General features: G+C 45.0%; 1 protein-coding gene across 1 annotated transcript; it reads right to left on the reverse strand.

The window, feature by feature from the left end:
* Positions 1–5,141: 5,141 nt before the first annotated feature.
* Positions 5,142–25,408, reverse strand: LOC142187955 (semaphorin-3F-like). Its single transcript, XM_075261758.1, has 15 exons — positions 25,324–25,408; positions 24,159–24,278; positions 23,467–23,560; positions 23,268–23,387; positions 22,868–23,007; positions 22,671–22,785; positions 20,050–20,119; positions 19,666–19,810; positions 16,236–16,458; positions 16,062–16,150; positions 14,836–14,877; positions 14,470–14,633; positions 13,696–13,763; positions 13,460–13,593; positions 5,142–5,889 (listed from the first exon to the last, which is right to left on the reverse strand). The coding sequence occupies exons 1-15, from the start codon at positions 25,342–25,344 to the stop codon at positions 5,644–5,646; spliced, it is 1,791 nt and encodes a 596-aa protein (XP_075117859.1). The 5' UTR covers positions 25,345–25,408; the 3' UTR covers positions 5,142–5,643.
* Positions 25,409–26,241: the final 833 nt, after the last annotated feature.

Genomic DNA, 26,241 nt, shown 5'->3' on the forward strand with positions numbered 1-26,241 from the left:
TAAAGTCCTACCTATGGCTACCACTAGAGGGAGCCACTTTATATACTTCATACCTAAGGCCCCACATTGCGGAAGTGCAACTTTATTTGGTGTGGTTTTTTGAGCCAAAGCCAGGAGTGCTTTGAGCAGGAGGTGGAAGTATAAGGACTTCCTATATAGTTCTGATTCTATTTGTAGCCATTCTTGGTTTTGGCTAAAAAAAAAATGCAACAAAAAACCTGCTGCAATGTCTTAGCCTTAAAGAGGTTTTTTGGGACCTGTATGTTGATGACCTGTTCTAATCAGTAGGGGACTGGCTCCTCTGACCCACACAGAAACTACCAAGAACAGCTCTGTACATGCTGCAGTGGATGTGCTGGGTATTGCGGCTTAGCACCATTTGAATGGAACTGAGCTGTGATACCATGTCACTTGCCATGGGCACAGGGATTCAATTAGATGATCTTACAGGACTTGGGTGTTGCCATGAGTGGCAGCGCTGCTTTCTTTGCATTGTGTGACCACTTACCAAGGAGTTGGCTATTTTGTGAGCTTCTATGACCAGTGAATAGTCCACAGACGTAGCGGCAGATAAATGACCTTTATTGTCTATGTGGTAGGATTGGTTGTAGTCACATTATGGATACATACATCAGGGTAAGTATATGTCACCAATAGTGCTGATGCCCTGCGGCTAGTCACTGATCCAGCAGAGCTTGTTGTCTGGCAGGAGGTTTCATTGACAGATGGCATCTGAACGCCGATCTCTGCGCTGCCAGATGAGATGTGTGACAGGGCCCGATCTGGCCTCCAATTTGGACCTCTCTCTTACAGATACTTCATTGCTAAATATGTTTGTTTCCATATTTAACCACTTCAGGCCTAGAAGTACTTGGAGCCTTAAAAATGCCCCCACCCAATACTGTAGCTTGCTGGGATGTGACTGATCTCTAGGCTCCATGTACAGCAGCCTGTAATACCGGAGTACAGGGGCCAAGTGGCAGAGTGTAGCCAGACTCGAATTGTGGGTGTGCTGTATGTTACTGCTGCAGGTTGGTGGGGAACCTATGAGGACGGCCCCCAAGACTGCCATAAAGCAATCCTAAAGCGTCTACTCTTCTGATTTGCAATAATGGCTTGTTCATATCTGCGCCCGATCTCCATCTGTCAGGTTTCTGTCTTCTGCAGGCAGAAGACGGAAACCTGACAGTGTCTGGCCGTGAGCGTTTTATTCTCTGCGGCAAAACCAATTTTTTTTAAACTGGACACAAAGTCCTGCATGTCCAACTTTGTGTACGGTTAAAAAAAAGCTGTTTCACCGTAGAGAGCATAAAACGCTCACCGGTGCTCACGGCTGTACACTTTTCAAAGATGCCTGCAGGTTTCTATCTCCTGCCCTGATTCTGGAAACTTGCATAACTGTGAACCTGGCATAACTGATATACCATCTTATAGCAGTTGTATATTAGAGATGAGGTGGCACTAAGTACCGGTGACTCGGTGTTACTGCACTGTCCTGTGACGTCTGTCTCTTCCAGCTCCACCTTCTTGGACATACCCTAGGCTTCTGGCAGGTAATGAGCTCACCAGAGGTATACACCAACCACCTTCATTGTCAGGGAAGCGTCTAATAGCAGGTGGCGCTCTCTGCTTGACCATACATGGAGTGTGGAGAAGGCACTTGTGCAGTACGTTTCTAGTACACTGGTATTCTTAGTGAGAATGGGGCCAATGCACAAGATTCCTCTGGTGTTTCCTGTGTATCTATATTACCCAGCATGCACCAGCTTCTCTCCTGTATTGGTAGGTTATAGTAAATGTACACGTTAAATCATAAATCTACGATTCTGCTCTAACGTGGCCCTGACTTAAAGGGATAACATCCCTGTTCGCTTGCATGGAGTAAGCTCCCTCTAGTGGTTGGCAGCTGTTTTGCTTTATTCATATTCTGTGGCTGCCTGCAGCTTCCACTAGAGGGAGTCATTACTGTAGTCAAGGATAAACTATTTGAAGAAAAAAGTTACTGACTCCAAAATCAACAGATTATTAGTAAATATGTAACATCTAGTTACAATATTCCCATCACTGATATAATCACGTTTCCTGAAATAGATCTTTTTCTGCTGTTTATGAAGAGCTAATAATGTAGAATGTGGTCTGTGGTATGCGCCCTCTAGTGGTGGTGGCAGGCAGCACATCTGTCACCTACTTCACAGGATCATGAATTGACAAACCTCTTTATTTAGTCACCTCGCAGGGCAGAATGAAGTAGCAAACTTTTAGGAGAGTCCCTATTAAAATGTAACTCTTATTGTTTCTTGTTAAAAAACGAAGATCCCTACAAAATTACTAACTATACTGGACACATGTTTTCATGTATAGGAGTTCCTTATAGGGTTAAGAGGTTAAATTGACCGTGGTGTTCAACCCTCACTTAAAACTTGTGAATTCACCACTTTCACTACATTCATGCAAAACCCTATACTTAAATCAGGTAACCCTTTTCATGTCCCGAGCACACTAATACCGTAACACTATGTCGTTTAGACAATATTATAAATGCAACAATTGTGGTGAGTAATGTCCCAGTTGTATTGCTGTTGTTCCTAGTCCTGTCGATCCTAAAGGACCAGGCTGCTACATACTATACCCTCACCCGATATATCCTAAGATACACATGCCTCGACGCGTTTCCCTAACTGTTCATCAGGAGGTACATTGATATAGCGTAATCGCACGATAGATGTGCGGTAAAAACCGTAGTTCACGGGACCATGAGGGTTGGCCCCGTTACTTAAGAGATCTACCGATATCGGGGCCAACCCTCATGGTCCCGTCATAATATATTATGTAATCTTGTCTAAACGACATAGTGTTACGGTATTAGTGTGCTGGGGACATGAAAAGGGTTACCTGATTTAAGTATAGGGTTTTGCATGAATGTAGTGAAAATGGTGAATTCACAAGTTTTAAGTGAGGGTTGAACACCACGGTCAATTTAACCTCTTAACCCTATAAGGAACTCCTATACATGAAAACATATGTCCAGCATAGTTAGTAATTTTGTAGGGATCTTTCGTTTTTTAACAAGAAACAAAAGTTACATTTTAATAGGGACTCTCCTAACAGTTTGTTAATTTATTCCCTATACCCTGTGTATTCTTTCGCAGAATGAAGTAGGCGACAAATTGGCTTTACTATAGAATATGCTTCCTGCAGCAGAAACTAGAGCAGGGGTAGGGACAGGGGTGAACCATGGCTTTCTGCTGCCTGAAGCGGACGTCAGAAAGCCGCCCCCCCCACCCCCGGAGGAGGGGACGAGCGGAGGGGGTGGGGCGGAGCGATCGTCTTTAGCAGGAACGGAGAGGACCTGCTCTCTGCCTGAGCATGAGGGGCGGCCGCTGGAGCAGCGCTGCTCCAGCGACCTCCCCAATCCACCGCTCAGTGACGGTGACCCTAAGCCAGTCCAGGACAGCTTGTCCTGGACTGGCTTAGGTCAGCAAAAATGCCGCCCTCCCCGTGGCCCTGGCATAGCGCCGCCTGAAGCGGTCGCTTCAGGTCGCCTCATGGGAGGTGCGGCACTGGGTAGGGAACCTTCGGCTCCCCAGCTGCTGTGAAACTACAACTCCCATCATGCTCCATTCACGTCCTTGGGAGCTCCAAGAACAGCAGAGCCAGTATGCACGCTGGGAGTTGTAGTTTTGCAACAGCTGGAGAGCCGTACGTTCCCTATCCCTGAACTAGAGGGAGCTTTACTGTATAGGGATATGGAGCTTTTGACTGTTTAGTTAGTATAGACTTATATTGTATGTGCAGATATGAAGTGGATGACCATGTAAGGTTTAGTTCACACCTGTGTTGTGGCACCAGTTTATAACTAAAGTCATAATGTGATGATGGATCCTATCTAATGCTACAGGTTTGTTTTTTTGTTTATTTACTGGTATATATCCATTTGAGGGTAAGTTCACATTGGGTTTTTTGGTCCGGAACCTGAAGTGGAGGCCGCCTCAGTTTCTGGACCAAAATATGGGTAGCTGCGAGTGGATGCGGGTGCATCACAATGGTCTTCGGTCGCGTACTCCGCTCAGGATTAGACCCAAATGAATGGACCGAGGCGGGAGAGAATGTCTTCAGGCCAATGTCACGATGGCGAATCTGCCTGAAAGAATGAGCAGGTCGCTTCTTATTGTTTTGTTCCGGCTCCCAGAAAAAAGAACTGACCGGTTCCCATTGATTTCAATGGCGGATACGACCTCAAAATCCTGACCAAAAAACCCTGTGTGAACTTGCCCTTTAAATAGAGAAAAAATCCTGATGGAACCTTGAATGTGAACAGAGCCTCAGCCATCTGGTGTGCTGACTAGGAGAGTCAATAAGACTGCTTGGGGCATGTTCACATTATTGTTGGAGGTCTGTTTTTTTAAAACAAAAAAAAGACACTCAGTTATTGTCTTTCTGCACATGCTGCAGGCATCTGGCCTCAGTATAGAAGCTTACTATTGTCATACTGAAGACGGAGCAGGATTTGGTTTCATGTAATCAGTAAGGTCATATTCGCACATCAGTCTCATCTAGCAGAATGTAACGTGTACCTCTAATGGTAAAAACATTTTGCATTACTGAATATAAGAAACTTTGTAATATGACTTATTATCTGCACTGAGTTGAGTCTTACCTTGAAGATACAACAGTGAACAAAGCGCTGTCATAGCCAGTGTAGCAGTTGTAGCTAATAGTCTGCCTCCTCCCCCCTCCCCTAATGTAAAACATAACTGAGCCTGGTAGGAAGCAAATATTTCTGTTCACTTGTACTATTCCTTTATATTTGGGGTTCTGATGCAGGGCGCACCCATGTGGTCAGGTTAGTATGGCAGTCAGGCTACTCGCTACAGCGCATTGTTTCAGGCACAGGAAATGCAGCCTGCACAATGATCGTGTGTGAATACAGTCTCTAATCTATATAACAGGCGGCCGACATGGATTCATTGCCAGAACATTTTCCACCACTTTCCAGTCCTATTCTAAATGGTTTAACCTTCTTTCGTCTTCCCACCCTTAAAAGTGAAACCTATACAGCCAAGATATTGGCACAAAATAACAAATATATAAAATGTGAGACAGACCTGGAGGGGGCGCTCCTGGGTACACTGAAAATACAATAACAAGGAACAGATACAAAATAGCTTTAATTTCGGCCTTCAGTTTGTGACTCTGATATTGCTAGTTACAGGAGGGCCAGCAGTCGCCTGGCATCTGTCCAGTTCAATGTGGTGCAACTCAGTCTCTTGTGCAGGAAATCTGATACATGGAGGGGGAGAGCCCTAGAGGCCGAGGATGGTACACAAGGTGGCAGCTGCTCACAGGTTAAAACAAGAAATCTGTCATCCAGTGTCTGTGATAAATAGGAATACGTACACTCACTACATCCGCACGCACACACGTCTCTATACAAAGTATCGCTCTGGAATGTCTGACTACCACTAACACCTCTCACCCTACACAAACCAATACTCATCTGCTCCCTAGCCAGCATGGCTGCTACGTGGCTGGGTAGGTGCTACCCCCACAGTCTCGCAGTAGTTGGAGTCTCATGTTGAAAAAGTGGGTCTGGATCTGTGTTGGCCAGCTCGCTCTGGAGGGGTTGTCCATACAGTAACTGCTTCAGTTCCTCTCCATTTGTGTTCTTGATTTCTGCCGGCTGCGGGTCGGTGGACATTGTGCTTGTAGTGGAAGCATAGTAGGGGCAGCGCTCAGTTTTTCCAGCATTTCACGGGGTAGAACACTTAGTCTTATTTTGCCACGTGCACGGCGGAAGCCATTTTCTGTGCCCAGACAGGTGTAGAGGCCCGCGTCATTTATTTGTACAGAGCGTAGAATGGCGCCTCCTTCCATGGCGTGAAGACGCACCTGGTAAGTAAACAGATTATTACTGAAGTGTTTGGCTCCCATATACAGCCATGTGTAGTTACAGCCAGTTGTTGCTGTATGGTGCCTACAAAATACATGCTAAGAGGCCTTTACATGCAGATTCTCTACCCACCCCTCACGGATTCTTTGCATCATGACTGCCTTGCAAAGCCCCCTAACATGAGTGAGAGGCAGGAATAAGCTGTTGTGGTTCCTTCTTCCCCTGCTTTCTATTAATTTCAATGGGCTTTGGAATCCTACTGAAGATGGGGCTGTTGCTCTTTGACTTGAACTAAAGGATAGAATCTGCTACTGACTGCCATTGGAATGAACAGGAGTAATGTAAACATCACATTATATACATGGGACAGAAGGTAAAAAGAAGACAGCTTGAGTATAATACATCTAGTACCATGAGAGCTTCCTTATACCGTATACACTGCATCAGGTATGGCCTTGTATATAATACAATGGCGACAGCACAAATACTGAGCTGACTGTAGAACAGCTTGTGCTCATAGCTACCAGTCTGTCCTATGTCCCCCTCCTATAGGTGACAGCTGTTGGTACGTACAGACAGATGCAGCAGCCAGTTAATAGTCCGGGTATGCCATCACTGATTTCTGGGAGGTCTGACCTCCGAGACCCTCACCAATCCTGAGAATGAGGGGAATGCAGTGCTGGCGGAAAGCTGCAACCTGTTTAGCTTGAATGGGGCCATGCTGCTGCTGCTGCTGTGGGAAAATTGCCTTTTGACTCCATGGCCAGAGGTATGGCTATGCTGTAAAACAACTGGGGTTAATGCTACACCCCTTTCTCTTCCTCCTCCACAGGGGATGTACAATTACTGTTAGGTCAGTGGGGGTTTGTCCCCTAGGAACCCCAGCAAACACAAAAAAACACTGCCTATTCCCTGTGGATATGCCATAAATGTTGGAACTTTTGTCACATCTCTTCTGAAAAAGCTGCTAGGGCAGGGCCTAGTGGGAGATAACATGGCTATCCGCCGTTCAACTCTACACCAGCTGACAAATGTCCTGGCGATCCTGGCAATGTCATTGGGTTGCTCTACCCCAATCTCACAGGTTACCTGTGTTATTGGGATTGACTGACTATAGTAATCACAGCCCCCATAGCACAGGTATTAAATTACCTGAGAGGGAGCGGGTGGAGCGATGATGCCTCAGATCACATGACCTCACAGGGTACATCATCTGCATCCCCAGGATGAAGTAAATAACCCCTTTAATTTCAGTCTGTTCTGATCCTATGGCGGATCACAGCAACAAAGTTAAAAGGAACCATCGTCATTGGTTTCTTTCCTCAAGCTGCTGCTTAGTCTTGGCGGTCACCTGCAGCAAGAACTTCTGGCAGGAGACATTGGAGATGGGCTAGTGTGAAAGAAAAAAAATTTTTTTTTTCTTCTCCCCACCTTTCCTTGGCAAGTCCAACTTCTCCTGGACAACCACTTTAAAAAAAAACAAGACTGAAGGCGGCCTCCATCCTTACAAGCAGATACAATGTGCTCCTTCTGCCTGCATCATATTAGTGCTCAGTCTGTTGTTCTGATCCTAAGTGATAGAAGGCCAAGGTTCTGTGTTTCTGTATACTAGTAAGCATTAAGCTGGAATCCCCTGGTGTACTGGCTGCTGGCATACAAAAAGATATTGTCAGGGCACAGTGGAAACACATTGTGCTATCTGCAGCAGATTTTCTTTCCTTATTATACCTACAGCGTTTCCACTAGTATAAGGGACATTCTGTGATTTTCAAAGAGTTTTTTCCAGCAACATGGGTCTTGAGTCTAAAAGGCATACACTTCATGAATAAGGCGCTCCTGCACGCCAGATCCCAGGGAAAGCAGACTGCTGTGGTAGCAGATTAATATTTAATAATGTGATAGGTCTGCGGGATCCTGTCATTTGTCCTTTATATAATCTCCTCATCAGCTTGGCACCATGGTCAGGTGACCAGGTCAGAGGGGAGGTTGTCAGATCACGTCCATTATTTATTAGTCATTGATGGCCTCTCCTCCATGACTGCCTACAGAAAGAGTGGCCATCACTAATAGGACCGCCCCCATGACTGTACATACAGAGATAGCTGTCAATCACTGATGAGAAAGTGTTGGGATGATCTGACAGCCCCTGACTATAGGTAGAGATACTCCCTACCTGATGGGACAGTCTCCTTGACATGGCAGATATCTCGATGGATAAATGACAAACTTTAATAAGCTAAGGCCTGCACATCCAGTATTCTACATTAATCAGTGCTTTTCAGTAAAACGTACAAGAAATAATATCAGGTTCTTAGTCTACATATTGCTCAAGGTGTATAATCCCACTAGCACGTTCATCGTACCATAATGTACTGCAGCAGAACATAATAGGAAGCTGGTCCGCTCCAGAATAATATCATCTATGAATCGCCTTCTGCTTAGTTATGCCCTAGAGCTGCACCCGCCATTCTGGCCCCTACCTGTACACACTACTTCCCCCATAGAACTGTACTGTGATGTGTATGAGCTAGTCCCGCACTGACAGCTGATCTCAGCAGGATGACGCCATGAATCTGTTACTAGTATAACAGCCTAACAATGGTGGTTGCTGAGCATCAGCTAAAAGTGCAAATGTAGATAGGAAATAGGATTTTGCCGCTGCAGTTTCTTCCCAGGTGGTTGATCAGGAAGCTATTACTTTAGGGGCTGGCATAATGGCTGCTGTAAGATTTGTTTCCCTTACATCGTACAGCACAATGCGGGGTATTTCTGCCCGTGTGCTGGTAGGACAGGCAGAAGTTTTAATGAACATACAATATGCATGACACAACCCTATAAGAGGTCACTGAGACCTCCCCCCTTTGTGGTTTCTTCTGTCCTGTGATGGTGGGACAGGTGGTGGAGGTCTGTTTGCCCTCCTATACAATTTTTCTTACCTTATGGGCTGTTTTTTCAGTCTCTTGTCTTTTCTTCCTTCTTCTCTTCTTTTCCCTTCTTTTCTTTCTTTCCTAGAAGGAAAAGAGAAATGTGCTTAGGTGGGCAGTGGGACTTGTGGCCCAGCTGCCCTTAATCCTACCTTTTTTCTAGTGTTCTGGTCCGGGGGTCTGGTCCTCTTCACACTGCTTCTGTTTCGGTGGTGGGCTGCCCTTTAGGTGCCAGTATTCGCGTGGATGCCATCAGGTGCGTGGTCTCCTGGCAGTATAATCTCTCCCACTCACTTGCGAGAGGTCTGCTGCGGCGCTTCCCCGAGGGGGAGTGTCTGCAATTCTTTTCAGTTGATCGGAGGCAAGCGCTTGGCTCCCTCTAGACCCAGAATCTTTCTAGTGGGTTCTGGGGAAGCCGAAGTATGGTAGCGAGGCCGACTTTCAGCGGCATTCTTCCGGTAGCGCGAATCGTGCAGCCGCAAAAATAGTTTTTTTAGGCTTGATTTTATTTCTGGGGCCTTAAGCCCCTTGTGTGTTTGGGAGGGGGAGGTGCGATGTGGCTGTTTGCTTATGGCAGTTTTACACAGGTTTTGAAGGGATTCTTTAGTTTGGATGCGGTTTGAATAAAAGCCTGCCTCTTCCTCCTCCCTGTGCCTTACTTGGCCTTTTCAAGGTTGGGCTTGAGCATTTGACAAGTTGTCTGCATTACCAGTGCTGCTGCTGCTACTACTACTAGCACTGTGTCTTGTCAGCGTTTCATTAAGGTACTTCTTCAAGGTCTTTAATATTCAGCCACGCATTTGCTAAAAACTGGGTTTTCCATAGGTGTTGTCGTCTACTTCAGGCGCTGATGGCGATTTTAGGAGGATAAATCGAGCTTTAAGCGTAAGCATTTGTCTTATGCAGATTGCAACATGCCGCTTCCTGATGTGAGCCCGTCTGAGGTTCTATCATTTTTGACAGTTTCCTCCATTATTTGATCCCTCAGCTGTTCCCTCTTAAATCTGTAGGTTATGAGTGGTCCTGTTGCCGTTTGTGTCATGGGCGTCCCCAGTGGGGAGCCCTCTACTCTGAAGTGTCCAGAGATGATCCGCTGTCCTCCCTGAGTTCCATCTTTCTGGCAGCCGACTAATTAGTTGAGGCATCCCAGCAACAGGTTAGGCTGGCTGCAAAATCCAACGCCTCGAAGTTTGCCTTGTGTTCTCTTCCCTTTGAACCACGGAAGGGGTTTGGTAGAGGCCTTGATGATTTGATGGAAGGGCTGACAGAAAGGGTAAAGATTTACCAGAGTCCTTTAGGGCTAGATGTAGACCTTCTGCTCGGGGTCATGGCTATCAGACCCAGTCTAGATCCCAATGTTAAAGGCACCTTAGATTCCATTCCAGAGGTTTTGGGTGTAGATTCCCAAAGAAGAAAACAGAAAAAAATGCCCAGTTTTTGACAGGCGGTTGCTTCCTGTGACCGATTTTCTTGTTGGGGAAGTCGCCTCTCCCATTTTCTTTGTTTGGAAGAAAAACAAACATTCAAGATCCTTGAGTCTTGCAGGTGGTGGAGAGGGTATATGACATTGAATTCTGCCATCTTCCTCGGGATCGCTTTACTGTGACCCGTACCATTCTGGACTACATAAAAAAGGAGGCCCTGGAAAGGATTACCCTTCTGAAACAAGATATGGAGGTTTATTCTTCAGTCTTCCTGGTGCCAAAACCATCAGGGGACTGGAGGATGATTATAGACCTAAGATACCTAAACCAGTTCATAAAGGAAAAGTATTATTTCAAACTGAATCCATAAAGTCTGTAACATCCTTTCTCCAACAAGGCGAGGTCCTCGTCATCTTGGATTTAAAGGATGCCTATTTGCATGTGGTTATTTACCGGCCTCACAGAAAGTTTCTCAGGATTGCTGTAATAATTTCCGGTCACAGGGAGTATTCTTAGTTTACCGCTCTTCTATTCGGCATTTCTTCAATCCCCACACACTTTCGCCAAGGTGGTGGCTACAGTCACTGCCGCCCTCAGGTTACAAGGCCTGGTTGTCGTTCCCTATCTTGACAAATGGCTTATAAAAGCTCAGTCAGTATCAGATCTTCTCCAGCACCTTCAGTTAGCCATCTCCTTACTTCAACATCTGGGACGGCTGATAAATTGGGAGAAGTCAGAGGTAGTGCCTACCCAGAAGAAGTTTCTAGGATTCCTCCTAGATTCAGACCGAATGCAGATCTCCTTAACCCTTCCAAGAAAGGAAGGATAATGGTAGCCACTCGATATCTGTTCAAGACCCGCTGGGTATCTATCAGGACTGCAATGAGAGTCCTGGGCCTAATGTCATCCTCGGCCATGGCGGTCCCATGGGCTTTATAGCATATACAACTTCCAGTCCGAGATTCTGAGGTCTTGGAATCGGTCTCTCTCCCGGTAGGGTCATGTACCGTGTTTCCTCGAAAATAAGACAGTGTCTTATATTAAACTGTCATCCTAAATATAGGACCTGTCTTATTTTCAGGAGACGTCTCATGACAACCAGCACTTCCTTAGTGGAGTGCCGGCATGACTGCCGGTTGTAGGTAGTGTGTGTATGTGTGGGGGGAGGTATGCTACTTATTTTCCCCATCTTCGTAGCAGCGCTGGTGCTGCTGTTCATCCCAGCACCGGAAGTGATGGGCGGGGCTTAGTGAGGCTTCCAGTGGTTACGCCGGAGAGCCTCACTTCATTGGCATTGCAGCCGGCTGGATGCTGTGCACTGTGTTCCGTGTGCACAGGAAAGCCGGCTGCTGCCTCTGCCTCTTGGATGAGCTGGGAGAGTGAACAGCGGATTCCACAGCAGAGGCAGCCTGATTTTTTTTGGCACGCCTTATTTTCGGGGGTGCCTTATATTAGGCAATGCTACGGAAAAAAAAAAACATGCCTTACTTTCGGGTAGTGACCTACTTTCGGGAAAACATATGAACAAACAAGGAGGAACCAGTTCCCTATCTCTCCTCAAAGAGGTGAACTTGATTTTCTTGTGGGCAGAAAAGAACCTGTCCCACCTATCCACAGTTCACATCAAGGGCTCTCTGAACATAGTAGCGAATCAGTCGAATGGTCCCTCAATCCAGAGGTTTTTCCAACAGATCACCCTTAAGTGGGGTCTCCCAGAAGTGGACCTCATGGCAATCAGACTCAACGCCAAGGTGGAGATGTTCTGCTCACTTTACCAGGAGGACAATACCTTGACAGTGGATGCCCTGTCCATTCCTTGGAGGTTCAGACTGGCATACATCTTCCCTCCTCTTTCCATGATACCAAGGGTATTGATGAAAGTCAGACAAGACCAATTCTCTGTGATAGCCATTATTCCATTCTGGCCAAAGAGGTCTTGGTTTGCCCAGCTCATGTGTCAAAGGACTTATTGGAGGCTTCCCACAACCCAGAATCTGGTTTCTCAAGGAGCTCAGAAGTGCTAAGATCTGAGGAAGCTCAACCTTTCTTTCAGGGCGGTTTGGATAAGGGCTTTTCTCTGACCACTCTTAAAGTGCAGGTTGCTGCTTTGTCCGCCTGTTTGGAGAGATGTTTGTCTCAACTCTCCCTAGTGAGTAATTTTCTTAAAGGGGCCGTGAGACTTAGACCGATGTGTTCTACCCAGGTTCCACTGTGGGATCTGGCCTCTGTCCTTTCTGCTCTTTGTGGTTTGAGCCATTGGAGGAGGTGGATCTAAGCTTTTTCCCTTTGACCCATTGCAGGAGGTGGATCTGAAATTTTTGACGTTTAAGACCACTTTTCCCTTGGAAATCACCTCTGCTAAGAGGGTGAGTGCGCTTCAGGCCTTTTCTTCTGAAGAGCCCTATATATCTTCGAGGACAGAGTTCAACTCAGATTTCTTCTGGGGTTTAATCCCAAGGTACCATCTTCCACTAACATCAACCAGTTGGTTTCCTTGCTGGTTTTCTTTCCATCTCCTTCCTCTGTGGAGGAAGAGAAGCTCCATTCTTTAGATATGTTAAGGTGCCTTCACACTTATATAGCCCGTGCTCCTTCAGGAGATCGGAAAACCTCCTTATTAATATGTATGGTAGGCTCAGGGGTCTGAAAGCCTCGAAGCCTACCATTTCTAGATGGGTCAAGGAGGCCATCAGAATCTCCTTTTCAGCTCAGGGTTTACCACCCCCTGAATTTCTAAAAGCCCATTCCACCAGGGCTGTATCTACGTCCTGGACTGAGATGCGGGCTCTGTCTCTGGTCTTCTCACCTCATGTTTGTAAAACAATACAGGTTAAACTCTCGTAGATCAGAGGCAACTGCCTTTGGGTGTTCCGTATTGGATTCAGTAAGGCGAGGAAACCCTCCCTAAGGCAATTACTTACTACATCCCCGCATTGTGCTGCTGGTAGGACGTAAGCACAAGCTTCCCTCACTAAGAATTTTCTGTGATTTACTTTTGTACTAACACAAGGGGGGGAGGTCTCTGTGCCCCCTTATAGGGTTGCGTCATGCATATTTTATGTTAATTAGAAATTCTGCCTGTCCTACCAGCACACGGGGCAGAAATACCTTGCACTGTGCTGCTGTTAGGACTAAGAGAAAACAGATTATCATCATAATCAACGATTAACACATCTATCCTCAGCAGCAGAGATACTGGAGCTGAGCACTGATGTTCTTACCTCCTTTCGATGCTGGGTCCCGTCTCTCTGCAGTAACCACGTGATGCTCTCAAGGGGGGAGTTTGTATCACACTGAAGAAATACTGTTCCTCCTTCGACCCCTATCTGCAATTTCTCTGACACCCCTCGATCCACTGGAAATCAAAAATAATAGACAGATTCCATGAAGTGATTTAGAAAATATGAAGGCAAAGAAATTTTGGGGACAAATCTTCATGTTAACACAGAGAACGTACCTTGCATGTTATAGCCTCTGCACTGGCGCATAGGGTCACCGTGCTTAACATCCTGTCGCCGATTCCGCCTGTGAATAACAAGGGGATCGTTATGTCATCATTACAGTTTTTATAATGTAATCAGTGGCCAACACCAGCCTGTTCTATGGATAAGTTTCAGATGTGCCATTCTATATAGCACTGCAATAACTTTACATCACAGGCACCTGAAAGAGAGATTCTCATCATTTAGGATATCACTACAACACTTCAGCAGAATTGTAGGTCCCTGTCCAGCAGGTGGCGCTGTGTGAAATAGTCTTGTCATATCAGCCACACGAGGCTGCGGCTCCTGTCTGGTGTTGGAGAAACAGCCACACACAACCCTCATAGAAGTGAATAAAAGTTACAGAACTGGCATAGCACAGGCATTTTTAATTGAATGGGATAACTCATCTATTGGAGATCAGGAGGCTGTCTGGGCCCCCTGCTAATCAGCTATTTAAAGTGGCCGAATGAAAAATGCACTTGGGGGACAGCATACGCCTTTAAATTTTTGGGCCCTGAAACAGTTGAATCTGGTTGTCTCTGTAACTTCATCCACCTCAAAATGGTGGAGATAAGAAGAACCCTGAAATTATTGCTGCTGCCCCTTCATTGAGTGAAAGTCACAGCAGTCAGACCCCACCCCACCTCCATGATCAGTGAGTGATGGTGTATCCTTGTGGTAGCCTATCATTTACCATCACAGAAATTCCCCATTCAAACATCAGACAAGTGTATTGCTAAGCTTACCTCACGGGTGATGGGGTGTAACGTGCACAAGCATTTGCACTCCCGTCCCAGGCACAATAAGGGTCCCTGGAGAGACAGCAGTCTGCACACGTCTTCCCATAGACCGCACAACGATGGAGAGAGAGCTGCGTCACCCCCACATCTGAAGAGACGTACAACTGATGCTGCAATGAAGAAAAAACAGCAAATGGCACTTGTGTTCATGTTATTTTCCTAGTTCCACATTATTGGTGATACAGCCTGGCTAGTCACTATTACTGCTAAGCTGATCATGGTATGGCCATGTGGCAGGTTGTGTGTCAGAAATGAACTTCTTGCAAGTAAGAGAAAAGTGCCTAACTTGATACAGGACAGTAAGTTGCTTACCCTCTTAGAAGAGATTTTGATGTTTTTAATAGTGGATGGTACCTGTGCATGGCAAAGAGAGAATGAATTAGCTTAATGTACATAGTAAACAGATCCTTAAAGAGACCTTGTCTATGATCACATACTACTAAACATGTCTTATGCATGTGACAGTAAGCAAGGGCTGAATAAAGACCAATCCTGCTGAGCAGAGAAAGCACAGATCAGCCACCACACACGGACAGGGCTGTATGTGCCCCATACGTTTCTATTAGTAGAGAGATACAGGGGAGCTACCTATGGCGGCTCATATATAGAACTGTGGGAGGTGAGCTCATGGTATAACATTTTAAAGGGGTTGGCCACTTTCAGACCAATATTGACAAACAAATGTACAATAAAAAGATATACAATTTTCCAATATACTTTCTGTATCAGTTCCTCTCGGTTTTCTAGATTTCGACTTGCTGTCATTCATTCTGTTATTTCTAGAGGATAACACTCTGACCATGGTCATGTGATTTACGGTCCATGGTCATGTGATGAGCACACAGGTGTACAACTGATTACCAGACAGATGTCTGATTACTGTGATGTGACTATAACGAGCAGCACCTGTGCTGATCACATGACCATGGACCGTAAATCACATGACCATGGTCAGAGTTTTATCCTCTAGAAGTAACAGAATGAATAACAGTGAGCAGAGATCTAGAAAACCTGAGGAATTGATACAGAAAGTATATTGGAAAATTGTATATCTTTTTATTGTACATTTGTTTGTCAATATTGGTCTGAAAGTGGCCAACCCCTTCAAGGGGGGCTGGTAGGAATCCTGCTGATGAAAGTATGGGTGATCCTGATGTTATTGCTGCTGGGTGGCGAGTGGCAATCCTGTTTTGCTTTTAGAGGAGAGAGCCTTGGTTTGTTAGCCCTCCTGGGCACATAGCAGACATATCTGAATGACTGGGGAAGTGGTAAGAAGCATACCGTCCATCAATCACTCCTCATCCTGCCTCAAGATGATTTGGTTAAGATGTCCAGAATGATCACACAAGGTAAAAATAAAAGCTACAGTAAGATCTATGAGCAGGAAGTGGCCTGCTTGCTGACAGTCTCTAAGTAGGAGCAGATGCTTCGTTCTAGATGTCATTTAAAACATAATAGCAATATAACAATGTTTCACACACTGAGTGTTGTCCTGTTTTCTAGAGACAACCCATGATACCCAATATTTTGGGTCTTACTTTGAAAACTTCCACTTCTTCTAGTGTGATCCCTTCAGTCTCCTCAGGCCCTTTTGGCAGAATCATCACCTTCTGCACTGTACCACGATCTGAAGAGATAGGAGCGAAATGATTAACTGCACCGCTCCATTACACCACCTGGAAGACGGTTACAAAGGGATAGGGTTCACTTACCTGTGCCCAAAAACAGCACTGTGTATTCCCCATCAGCAGCAGGCACAGTGTCCACAGCAATACTAGTATATGTGTATGAGGCATCAGAGAGCAGGAGAAGGGGCCTCCGGTTCACAGGGTACACTGAGGTATACATGAGGGGGTGTGTGCGTACAAATCTCAGCACATCTTCCCCAAAAAGCTTACTGGAGTGGATGCCGGTAACAGAAAATCCACCTGCACACTGCAAAATACATCACAATGAAATACAATAGAGACACGTGAGCACAGAAAACAAACAAACAACAGTAAAGAGGACCCAATAATAAACATAGCCCAGAATTATTAGGGTGACACAAGAGAACACAGGGAGAGCTGCTTTCCCATAGAGGTAAAGAAAAAGGTGGATTGATTTTCAAGTACCCCCTTTGCATTCATTTCTATGGTGAAAATGGCCAGTGTAAATTAGGCTTTGAGGGTACTGGGAACATGCTACAAAAGAAGATGGGAATAGCTCTTACAGTCTGTCATCAGCCCTGCCCGAGGATAGATAGGTTACAGTCCCCAGCATATCACCCCAGCCCCACAGACAGATAGCTTAGGGTCACCTGAATGAAATAGTATTTTCCCTTGTGAATTGCTGCCTCTGTTGCAGAGATATCATGCTTTTTAATATGCAAATGAGCTCTTTGGAGCAATAAGTGTGTTGACCGTTACCTCCTTGGATTAATGATGATGGCCTCATTGCTCCAAATACTCATCTGCATAGTAACAAAAACATCAATATCTTGCAGCAATTCACAAGGGGAAAACATTGTTTGATTCAGGAAACCCTGAGCTATGTGCAGGGCTGGGTTCTGGTGACCCTAACCCATCTATTGGCTGGATGATGTGCTGGGCTCTGGTGACACTAACCTATCTATCTGCGGGGCTGGGGTGATGGGATCTGTGAGTTCACATCTAAGAATGAAGTGACTTCATCTCTGATTTAGTGATGTGTCCACTTGTACGTTTCCCTGCTGCACTCCTGGACACTTAGCTGTGGCACCGCTACTAAGGTAAAACTAAGCAATTGGCACAGTATTAAATTACAGCCAGAACGCCCCTGTTCTCAGAGACCACATACACTACTGCTCACGAAGTGCCAAAAAAATCTTCACTTTATAAGGTGGGAATACCCCTTTTAAGCTTAGGTGGGAGATCAGCACTACAGGTGACGCATCATCAGCCATAGTTTTCTAGGTTGTGAATACTGTGCCCTAAGCCTCAGGGGGTTCAGACCAGTGTGGGCCATCACAGATGCCATAGTTCTACTAGTCTGGTTGTGGAGTTTGTATCTTAAGTAAATCTCCACTTTTTAACATCACATTCTATGGCAACAACATATATCTTTATATTGGTTAGAGCTTTAGTCTTCTTACACAGAGCTCTAAATGTTTGCTGTACAGTTATACAAAAACCTGTCCACCACTAGAGGGAGCCAAGGAGCTTACTGTCACATACATTAAACTCCATATGCAGAAAGCGCCCTACGTTCTCATAGTGGTGCACGCAGGTATCTGGCTATTTTTTCCATATACCTCTGTCCATAAGGAGGGATTTGGAACTTTATATAATAATAATAATAAAAAAAAAAAAAAAAAAAAAAAAAACACCTCTGACCACTAGAAACATACAGCATAAAACTGTGGTCCTTCTCTCAGATAACAAAATCAGAGGACATTTACTGTAGGCTGCAAGTAACAGCTAGACCTATAGTAACACATTGTCTAAAGATACTCAACCCTGTTTTCTTGAATGTTACAGTTACGGGGTATAAGCCCTAGTCCCCTCATGTATTCCTAATACACTCAGTGCCCAAAAGACATGGGAAGGTACCGGATGTGCTGTTAATAGCGGGTCGCCCCTCAGCAAGCCCTGATAACTGCAGCAAGACGACGAGCCATGGACTCCACGAGGTGTTGGAAGTTCTGGAGGGATATTGATCCACGTAGTCTGCACTGCAGCCCACAATTGGTCCTGTGTAGTTGGCGCTGGGTCCATGAAGCGGACATTGGTATCCACAACATCCCATAAATGCTCTATGGGATTGAGGTCAGGCGAGCGAGCAGGTCAATCGAGGGTTGTGAGGTCACTGGTGTGTTCATTAAGCCAGTCCCATGCCACCAACGAGCGATGACATGTTGCATTGTCCTGTTGGTACACAGAATCCCCATCAGGGAACTCCAACACCAGACTTATGGTTTGCTATAAGTTGCACGTTTCAAGCACCAGTCATTGATCCCTGCACCCAGACAATGGGGCCCAATTATGACCATGTGAACACGGCCCAGACCATGACAGATCCACCTCCCACCTAGACACGTCCCTGTTGGCATGCAGGATCTATGGCTTCATGGGGCATATGCCACACTTTCACACGCCCATCGGCTCCATACCACTGTTCCATGGTCCAATGACGATGGACGCGGGCCCATGCCAGTCCTCGAGCTCTGTGTTGTGGCGTCAGAAAAGTGACACGGGTCGGGTGCCGACTGTTGAAGCCTATGCGGTGCAGTTCTCGGCATACAGTCCTGGTGGAAATGAGGTCATGGCACCCCACATTCAAATCAGCGGCGATTTCACCCACAATAGACTGTCGAGAGCCCCGTACGACTCTGAGGATGTGATGTCCATTCATTGAACACTCGTGGTCGACCGATACGCCGGTTTACGTGGCTGCCAACGTTGTCTCTGCAATATTGCAGGTCCACCCACTGTTGACCTCGGAAACCCAAATTCCTGAGTAATCTCCAGAATGCTATGCCCCATGCATCGATTATCATTCCACGTTCAAAGTCACTTAACTCACGATGTGCTGGCATGTTCACGAGACACCTGTCTGTATCAGACTGCTCAGATATCCTGGCGACACTAGCGCCATAGGCCGCACACATTGCGTCACACTGTTTGAGCGTCATATCCAACACAACCGGCACAGGGACATGCCTTCCCGTGACTTTTGGCCACTAAGTGAAGTTCACCTACAGTCAGTGACAAGCTTTAGAGAGACAGGAGATAAGGACTGTGGACACTGTGATCCCCAAGTCATGAGAAGAGGGTCCCTGAGTCTTTTGTGTGAATGCAGCAGTAGTGTGCATGTGTGGCCACTACTAGATTTACTTCAGTGCAAAGAACTCCATCAATCCCACAGAAGCAAATGGAGCAGTGCTCACACATGTACACTACTGCTTAATTCACACAAAGTATTAGAGGAAGCCTATGCTCGTGATTACTAGGTCCAACTACTGGAAACCCCGATCAGATTTCTAAGCTATGGATAGATTAAAAAAAACAAACAAAAAAAACCCCTTTATCCTCAATATCCCAGTAACACCCTGTTAACTCTTTGATCACATATTATCACATCATTGTGTCACTTTGGCTCTCATATTGACATAACATATCTCACCGCTCCAGGCCGGGGATAGGGTGTTTTCCCTGTATATGCAGTCATCTGGTACCCATGTCCCTCCTTGTGTGCGAATGGCCCATTAAACACTGCACGGACGTCAGCAAGAGAGAACACACAGACGGCAGAGCCCCGGAACACGGAACTAAGAGACACGCACAGAGACAGATACATTAGGAAACACACGGCAGGGTGACTAGTCACACACTGGGGTTACAAGACGGCCGTGTACTATGCCAACAAGGACAGATTATACACCAGTACAGGCCTAGTGCAAACTGGTCTTCATGCAGGGCAGAACAATATAAGACATACAGTATAAATGGGGAATAAACACACAGAGGAAAGAAGAGACAGAGCAACATGAAAGATGGCTATGCTCACCCTAATGTGGTGAACACCCCATAAATCAGGGGATTCTGCTTGTCCTGAGTTTGCTGGATGAAAATATCACCTATAGCAAGATATAAGGAGAGATAGAAATAGACAGATGAAATATCAGCGGGTTTTGGATTCTTGCACATAATCTGTCAATACTTATATACGAGTGTATGAATGATCTGTGAAAAATGGTCACAGAAAGGATACGTCCTATTTTTTGAGATATCATTCACGTGAATAATCCCATAGGCTTTATTTGTACTGAAACCTAATACCCATCAATATTTGGTGTAACCTTTGCCCTTTGGAGGAGGAGTTTGGGATGACATGAGAAGACAGAAGGATTGGAGTAAGCCTACATCCACCAAAGGTCTGTGCTTAGTTCTCCAAGATGGTGGGAACAGCCTTCCTGCTGAGTTCCTTCAAAAACTGTCTGCAAGTACCGAGAAGATTTGATGGAAGGAAAAGGGCAAAGGTCACACCATATATTGATAGTATTTAAATTTTTCTTTTTTCATGTTGTTAAGTGTCAAAAAATAATCCATTAACCCTTCTATTTCTGAAAGCAATCTTACTGTGAAGAATTTGTTCTGCACCTGCCTAAAACTTTTGCTCAGTCTTGTATATCTCCTGCTACAGATGTTACATGCATATGGCTAAAAACTAAAAGAAGCAGCCAAGAACAAAACTGCACATTGGTCAGCAGACGTGCTAGACTATATTTCGGTAATCCCCCCTCCTCTTTACTAAGGAGCCGGCCTTCAGTAATCCACGCTGCACCACTAACAGAGCACGTCCATTGACACACATTAGAAAGCTGTTCCAAGTCTGTGGTGATTCAAGTGTCGTCATGGGGAGTTCATTACTATTTCATGGAGTAACATTTGTAAAAGATGAAATAAGCCCCTGCTCCCCTCCCCCTTCCCGCTGTATAAATGTCAGCTAGGTTAAGCACAGCGTACTCAGTGGGGTCTGACAAAAAGACTGGAAAATAATAGATCTTAGAAATACTTTCCAATGAGATCACCATCTGAACAGAGATGTAACGTGGCTAATGATAACCACGAGACCTCAGACTGGTAACATTTGGCGCTTCAGATCACGACCATTATGTAGCATCTTTGTTTAGCTGTTCTCGTCACTCATTTGTCTCTCCACAGCTCCGAGCCCTTAGGCCTAATTCACACCAGCGTCTTTCCATCACTGAGCAGCCAATTAAAGAGCAGAAGTGATGGAGCTAGCAAAATAGCAAGGAGGAGGTAAACTGAGTACAAATCTGTATTTTGTCTGTCTCGGCGGCTTAATTGGCGGCTGTGATGGGAGAAAGTTCTGTGAATAGAGCACAACACGTATACGGCAAAGCGCTAATGAAGAATATCTGTATCTGTGACCACACAGCAATGTCACCTCGGCTGTACATGGAACAGATGGGAAGTGCTCGTAGGAGTAACCTGCTGTCAGTGTGTACAGTAACCTACCTTACCACCACAGTAATGACATTTCTCAAGTCAGTGTAAATTCTACTTCTCATGGTTTTGAGATATTTAACAGATTATATTGAGGAGTAACTGAAATTCTCTCCTTTAAAATTTTTTAACCCCTTAAAGATAAGTCTATATTACACCATTTTTCTGCACTGTTGCCGTGCAGCGTGGAGTCCTAGGTTGGAATCTGACTAAGGACAATATCTGCAAAGAGTTGATATGTTCTCCTGTTTGCTGGTTCCCTCCTATATGGGACAGTGCTTGAAAAGAATCAATAAATAAAATAAAATAGCATTATTGTCTGTCAGTGTAGAACTGAGAGGCACACTACTGTATAAGCCTACACCACAGACATGGCCTAATAAGCACCAAGGCCATTAGCTCCTATAATAAAGCTCCGTCCCCTACAATTGGTCTGCAGGGTGATGACAAGTGACAAAAGTCAACAGTAACTGAGTCCTCTAAAGAGTTAACCACATCCTGTACGTCCATCCATTCACTCACTGCCACTGTCTGTACTTGCATTCGGGTGTAGAGAGGGTGAGCCATAGGGGTTACGGTACCACTATCTTAAACTAGTGGATGCCTTTTCATGTTCTAATAGAAAGTGCCATTTCAATTAAACAGTGGAACAGTGCTAAGCTGTCAAAGGGGTTGTCCAGGCTCCCCCTCATGATAAAGTCTAGCCAACGGTAGATGGAGAAAGATTGTGGTAATGGACATATATCAACAGTAACACTATGAGAATAGGATCTTCTATAATATTATGACCAATGGATCCCTACACCATAGTTCTCTTATCCACCTGCAGTGCAGGCAACAGTATCAAAGCTCCATGTAATTTGCTGTGGCCTCTAGGGGTAATGTCTCACATTAGGGAGAGAAGACACATGCCCTGCTAAGAATTTTGGGTAAGGAATATGCAAATAAGAATTAATTGGTGGAAAAGAAGAACTTGCTCCTAGTCTCTCCCTTTAGAAGGTAGCTACCTCTAGATTAATATCTGGTTTTCAAATAAACCTAAGGGCATATTCTGGGAATCTAACCTCTGGTAATGCACTGGAGATACACAGTACTATATATGTACGTTATACTATTCCTGCCTGCTAGTGTGGGGTAACAGAAGAGAATATAACTTACGTAGCTGATCAAATGATGTCTCCACTCCATCTGGGCCAATAACTGAGCAGACAAGTCTTGCCTTGAGGAAGGATGTCCATTTTCCGACCAGTGAACGCATTCCTCCTTCATCATTCTGCAATAAGTGATACGGTCATTGATCTGCAGTATGTAGCATACACCAACACAAACTAAAGATCTTTATCTTTAGTCCTCACCAAGCAAATCCGTGCAATCCTTGACACCATAGCCGGGCCGCTCTCCCCCTCTAGACTCCTTTCTCGGAATAAGATATAGAGTTTGTCGTCCTCTTTGAAGCTGCTCTCAGACACCACCAGTGATCCCACAAATACGGGGTCTGTAAAAGAAGAATAGGATTGTGTATAAGGGAAAGTTCAGACAATGCAAGTATAACTTGGCAGATATAACAGAATACACTATTGTATGTGGCACTTGCACAGATTTCCTTTTTAACATCTGGATTCATATCCTTCTATACAGATCCACGTGGTGGTATCTCCTTGAGGCAATACCATTCTCTAAAAACAGCAATACCAACACCCCCCTCACATTTGTAACCACAGCTCTTGGGTTAAGTCTGTAATACTGACATATTACCATTCAGCCAGCGAGAGTCGTACTGCTCTGTTCGGATTGGAAGTTTGTGACCCATTGTGCGGAAAATGGCAGAGTCTGTCCCCATATAGTCCACTTGCACCCCAGCATACAGGACCCCATCTGTAGTATAAAATAATATATAAGTTATACCAACTGTTGTGTAAACTTAGAGAGCTGCAGAAAAAGTGCAAACCCTCACCAATAATGGTGGCCATGTTTTCTTGCTTAGGATCATAGGGGCACCTCCCTTTTCCAGATTCATGAGAACCAGAAATGATACGGAATACATAGTCCTAGGACAGAGAAGAACAGTCATTTCTGTAGACATTAGAGTCAACATGGACAAGATGGAAGCAGACCAGAGACACAGTGTTTCATCTTTCATGAAATCCCTCAATAATTGGTAGTTGTATAAAGAAACCTGACACAAAGTACAGAATCTTTCCATTACATTACATTGCAGTAACCATTGTTTATCACTAGATGGTGCTGCAATTCTTATACTGAAAGCAAAGCCTGAAACTTCTGAAAGTAGCAAAGCAAATAAAACAGGTATAAGAGTAAGACTCTGTTTACATTGGTATTCAGATTGTGTTCATTTCATCCCTGACAGACAGAACTGTGTAGTCTGGTGTACGATTCTGCACAATAAAGGAGTCCCATATAAGTCAGTGGGTACCATATTAAATCCATCCTTCAAGAAAAACATGATGCTAGTCTGGACACAGTCTAAAGTGCAGTTATTGTGAGGCAGCCACTAGGATCCAGTAAAATTGCTTCAAAACTACTCAGTCTGAAGGCATCGATTGTATGTATGGAGCTAGCAGACGGGTGACATCACCTTCCTCCAACAGAGAAGTCACCTTAGTGAACTTTAGTCCCATTTCTCACCTCTGACCTCCATCCCCGATAGATAAGGGTGCACTGAGGCTGATAAGCTCCAGTCCCACAGGCGTAGAGATGTGTTCGGTTCAGTGGCTGAATGACACGGAGGTAATTGGCGCACTCATCCTATGGGATATATATGGTAAGAGAGGTAAGAAGAGGACAGAATACAAAGTAATAAAAAAAAAACAATGACTAAAGATATAAAATTACTGGTGCAGATTTTCTAATCCTCTACAAAATGTAGATATAAACCTAGATAAGATTCAGAAGATGCAGCACATTTAACACAGTGAGCACGCCGCGGTATGTCTGAGCATCTTGCTAGACGTTCTATACCAGGGGTCCTCAAACTTTTTAAACAGTGGGCCGGAGGCAGAGCAGGTCGCACAGACATCGGGAGCGGTGCCCTCCAATAGGTAAAGTGAAGTGCGCTCCATGGCCTGGCCCGAGCTCCCCAGGAGCTTCATTATAAATGCACGCCTGCCTGCGTTGTCGGCGGGGCCAGACAGAAGTGCTTGGCGGGCCGCATGTGGCCCTCGGGCCACAGTTCTATACTTTTCCTTAGATCATGGTTTGGGTGTGTTTATTTTTAAAGCAATTTTTCCACCAAATTTGTTGGGCTATGTCAAGTCAGGTGTAAAATGTGTTTAAAACATATAAATAAATAAGGGCAAGTTGTGTACGTCATTATTTGACACAAGTGGCAACTTTAGCTAAATAAACCCCTTCCATTGCATTTGGCCAATTTTTACTGATCAATAGTGAAGTAAAGGGCCAGAGAGTCAGCGGGAGAGGTTGGATCACTGCCCCAAAATGTCCCACAGTGATGTAGTAAACTATCCATCAAGTTGCAGAGAGATGCATTACTTTTATATTCCATGATCTTGTGCTCTACATTTATATTGCTCCTCGCTGCACAGTATCACTTCTCAGATGCCCTGGACATGTTTTTTCCATGAGATATATTGCAGCAAGACTCATCGGACTTACACTGAGAGCCTATTTGGACTTTAATAGATCTTTAAAGTGGATACAACTGGCCTCCTAAATAACATAAACCTAAACATCAGAAAGAATTACACATAGTAATGTGAGGCAGCAGTGTGCGTGTGCAATGGGCACTTGTGTACAACATGCATTATAAATAAGGGCAGACTAGTATACTCACTGCACGTCCTCTCCCAGCCATGAGACATTCCTTCTGCCGACTTGGGGCAGCGGGCCAATGAATCTGACAGTGAGGAAAGAGAACAGTCACTAGTGATCTGACAGATATGCACCCCATAAGAACTATTGCCCCCCATAAATAAGACTCTGTACTGTAGTCATACAGAAGTCAGTCAGTTCATTTCTAGTATACAGACATCACACCTACATGTCTTAATCTAGTCATCTGACAACTGATGTTAACTTTGGACATTGTGTGGCTAGACCATTAAAACAATGCAAGCTGATACTCTGATGAAAATGTATATGGGTAATAATGGGCATGTAAGAGCAGCCAGATGTGGTCACTCTCCAACCACATTCATTGTGCCCCAGGATCAGTGTATCTCATCCAGAAGATGTGACAATCTGCAGACTAACCTTGTGAGTGGTTTACACACTGTAATACAGTAACACAATACATCACAGAAAATCAGTAACTCCCTTAGTTTATTATAGAGACATAGAAGGAAAGAACCTCGTTATCACTGCCCATGTGGCGTCTCCCGCCGCTTTGTCATACCTTGACAGGACATGACAATGACCATCTAATGTATATGGGGGCCTCTTGAATCATCTCTGCCAGCAACTGGGTCAGCGGTGAAATTGGGTTCTAACATGCTCAACTGTTCTCAGGCAGGAAAGTGCCTGGTAGTTTCTTCCCTATCCTTATCAACAACAAGTATCGGTGAAAGAGGAGAGAGCTGTCAGGTGAACAAGCATTGAACCAGCATGTATCTCTTATATGGACAGCATTAACCTTTTCGCTGCCAAGGGTCTCTGGAATTTTTGCACCTCCAGTAGCCAGAGCAATTTTCACAGTTTTGAGATGGATAAATCAAAGCTAAATTGCAACATTAAAAAAGCATCCAACCCCCCC

The sequence above is a fragment of the Leptodactylus fuscus genome, unplaced genomic scaffold (genome assembly GCF_031893055.1).
Source record: "Leptodactylus fuscus isolate aLepFus1 unplaced genomic scaffold, aLepFus1.hap2 HAP2_SCAFFOLD_346, whole genome shotgun sequence".
Lineage (NCBI taxonomy): Eukaryota > Metazoa > Chordata > Amphibia > Anura > Leptodactylidae > Leptodactylus > Leptodactylus fuscus.

What these genes read in the sequence shown, in the direction of transcription:
- LOC142187955 (XM_075261758.1), bottom strand. Translation starts at nt 25,344, where the DNA reads ATGGCTGGGAGAGGACGTGCA. An exon ending in ATCGGGGATGGAGGTCAGAG is followed by an intron (nt 23,561 to 24,158) that starts GTGAGAAATGGG and finishes TCTCTGTCCTAG; the next exon opens with GACTATGTATTCCGTATCAT. An exon ending in AAACATGGCCACCATTATTG is followed by an intron (nt 23,388 to 23,466) that starts GTGAGGGTTTGC and finishes TTTATACTACAG; the next exon opens with ATGGGGTCCTGTATGCTGGG.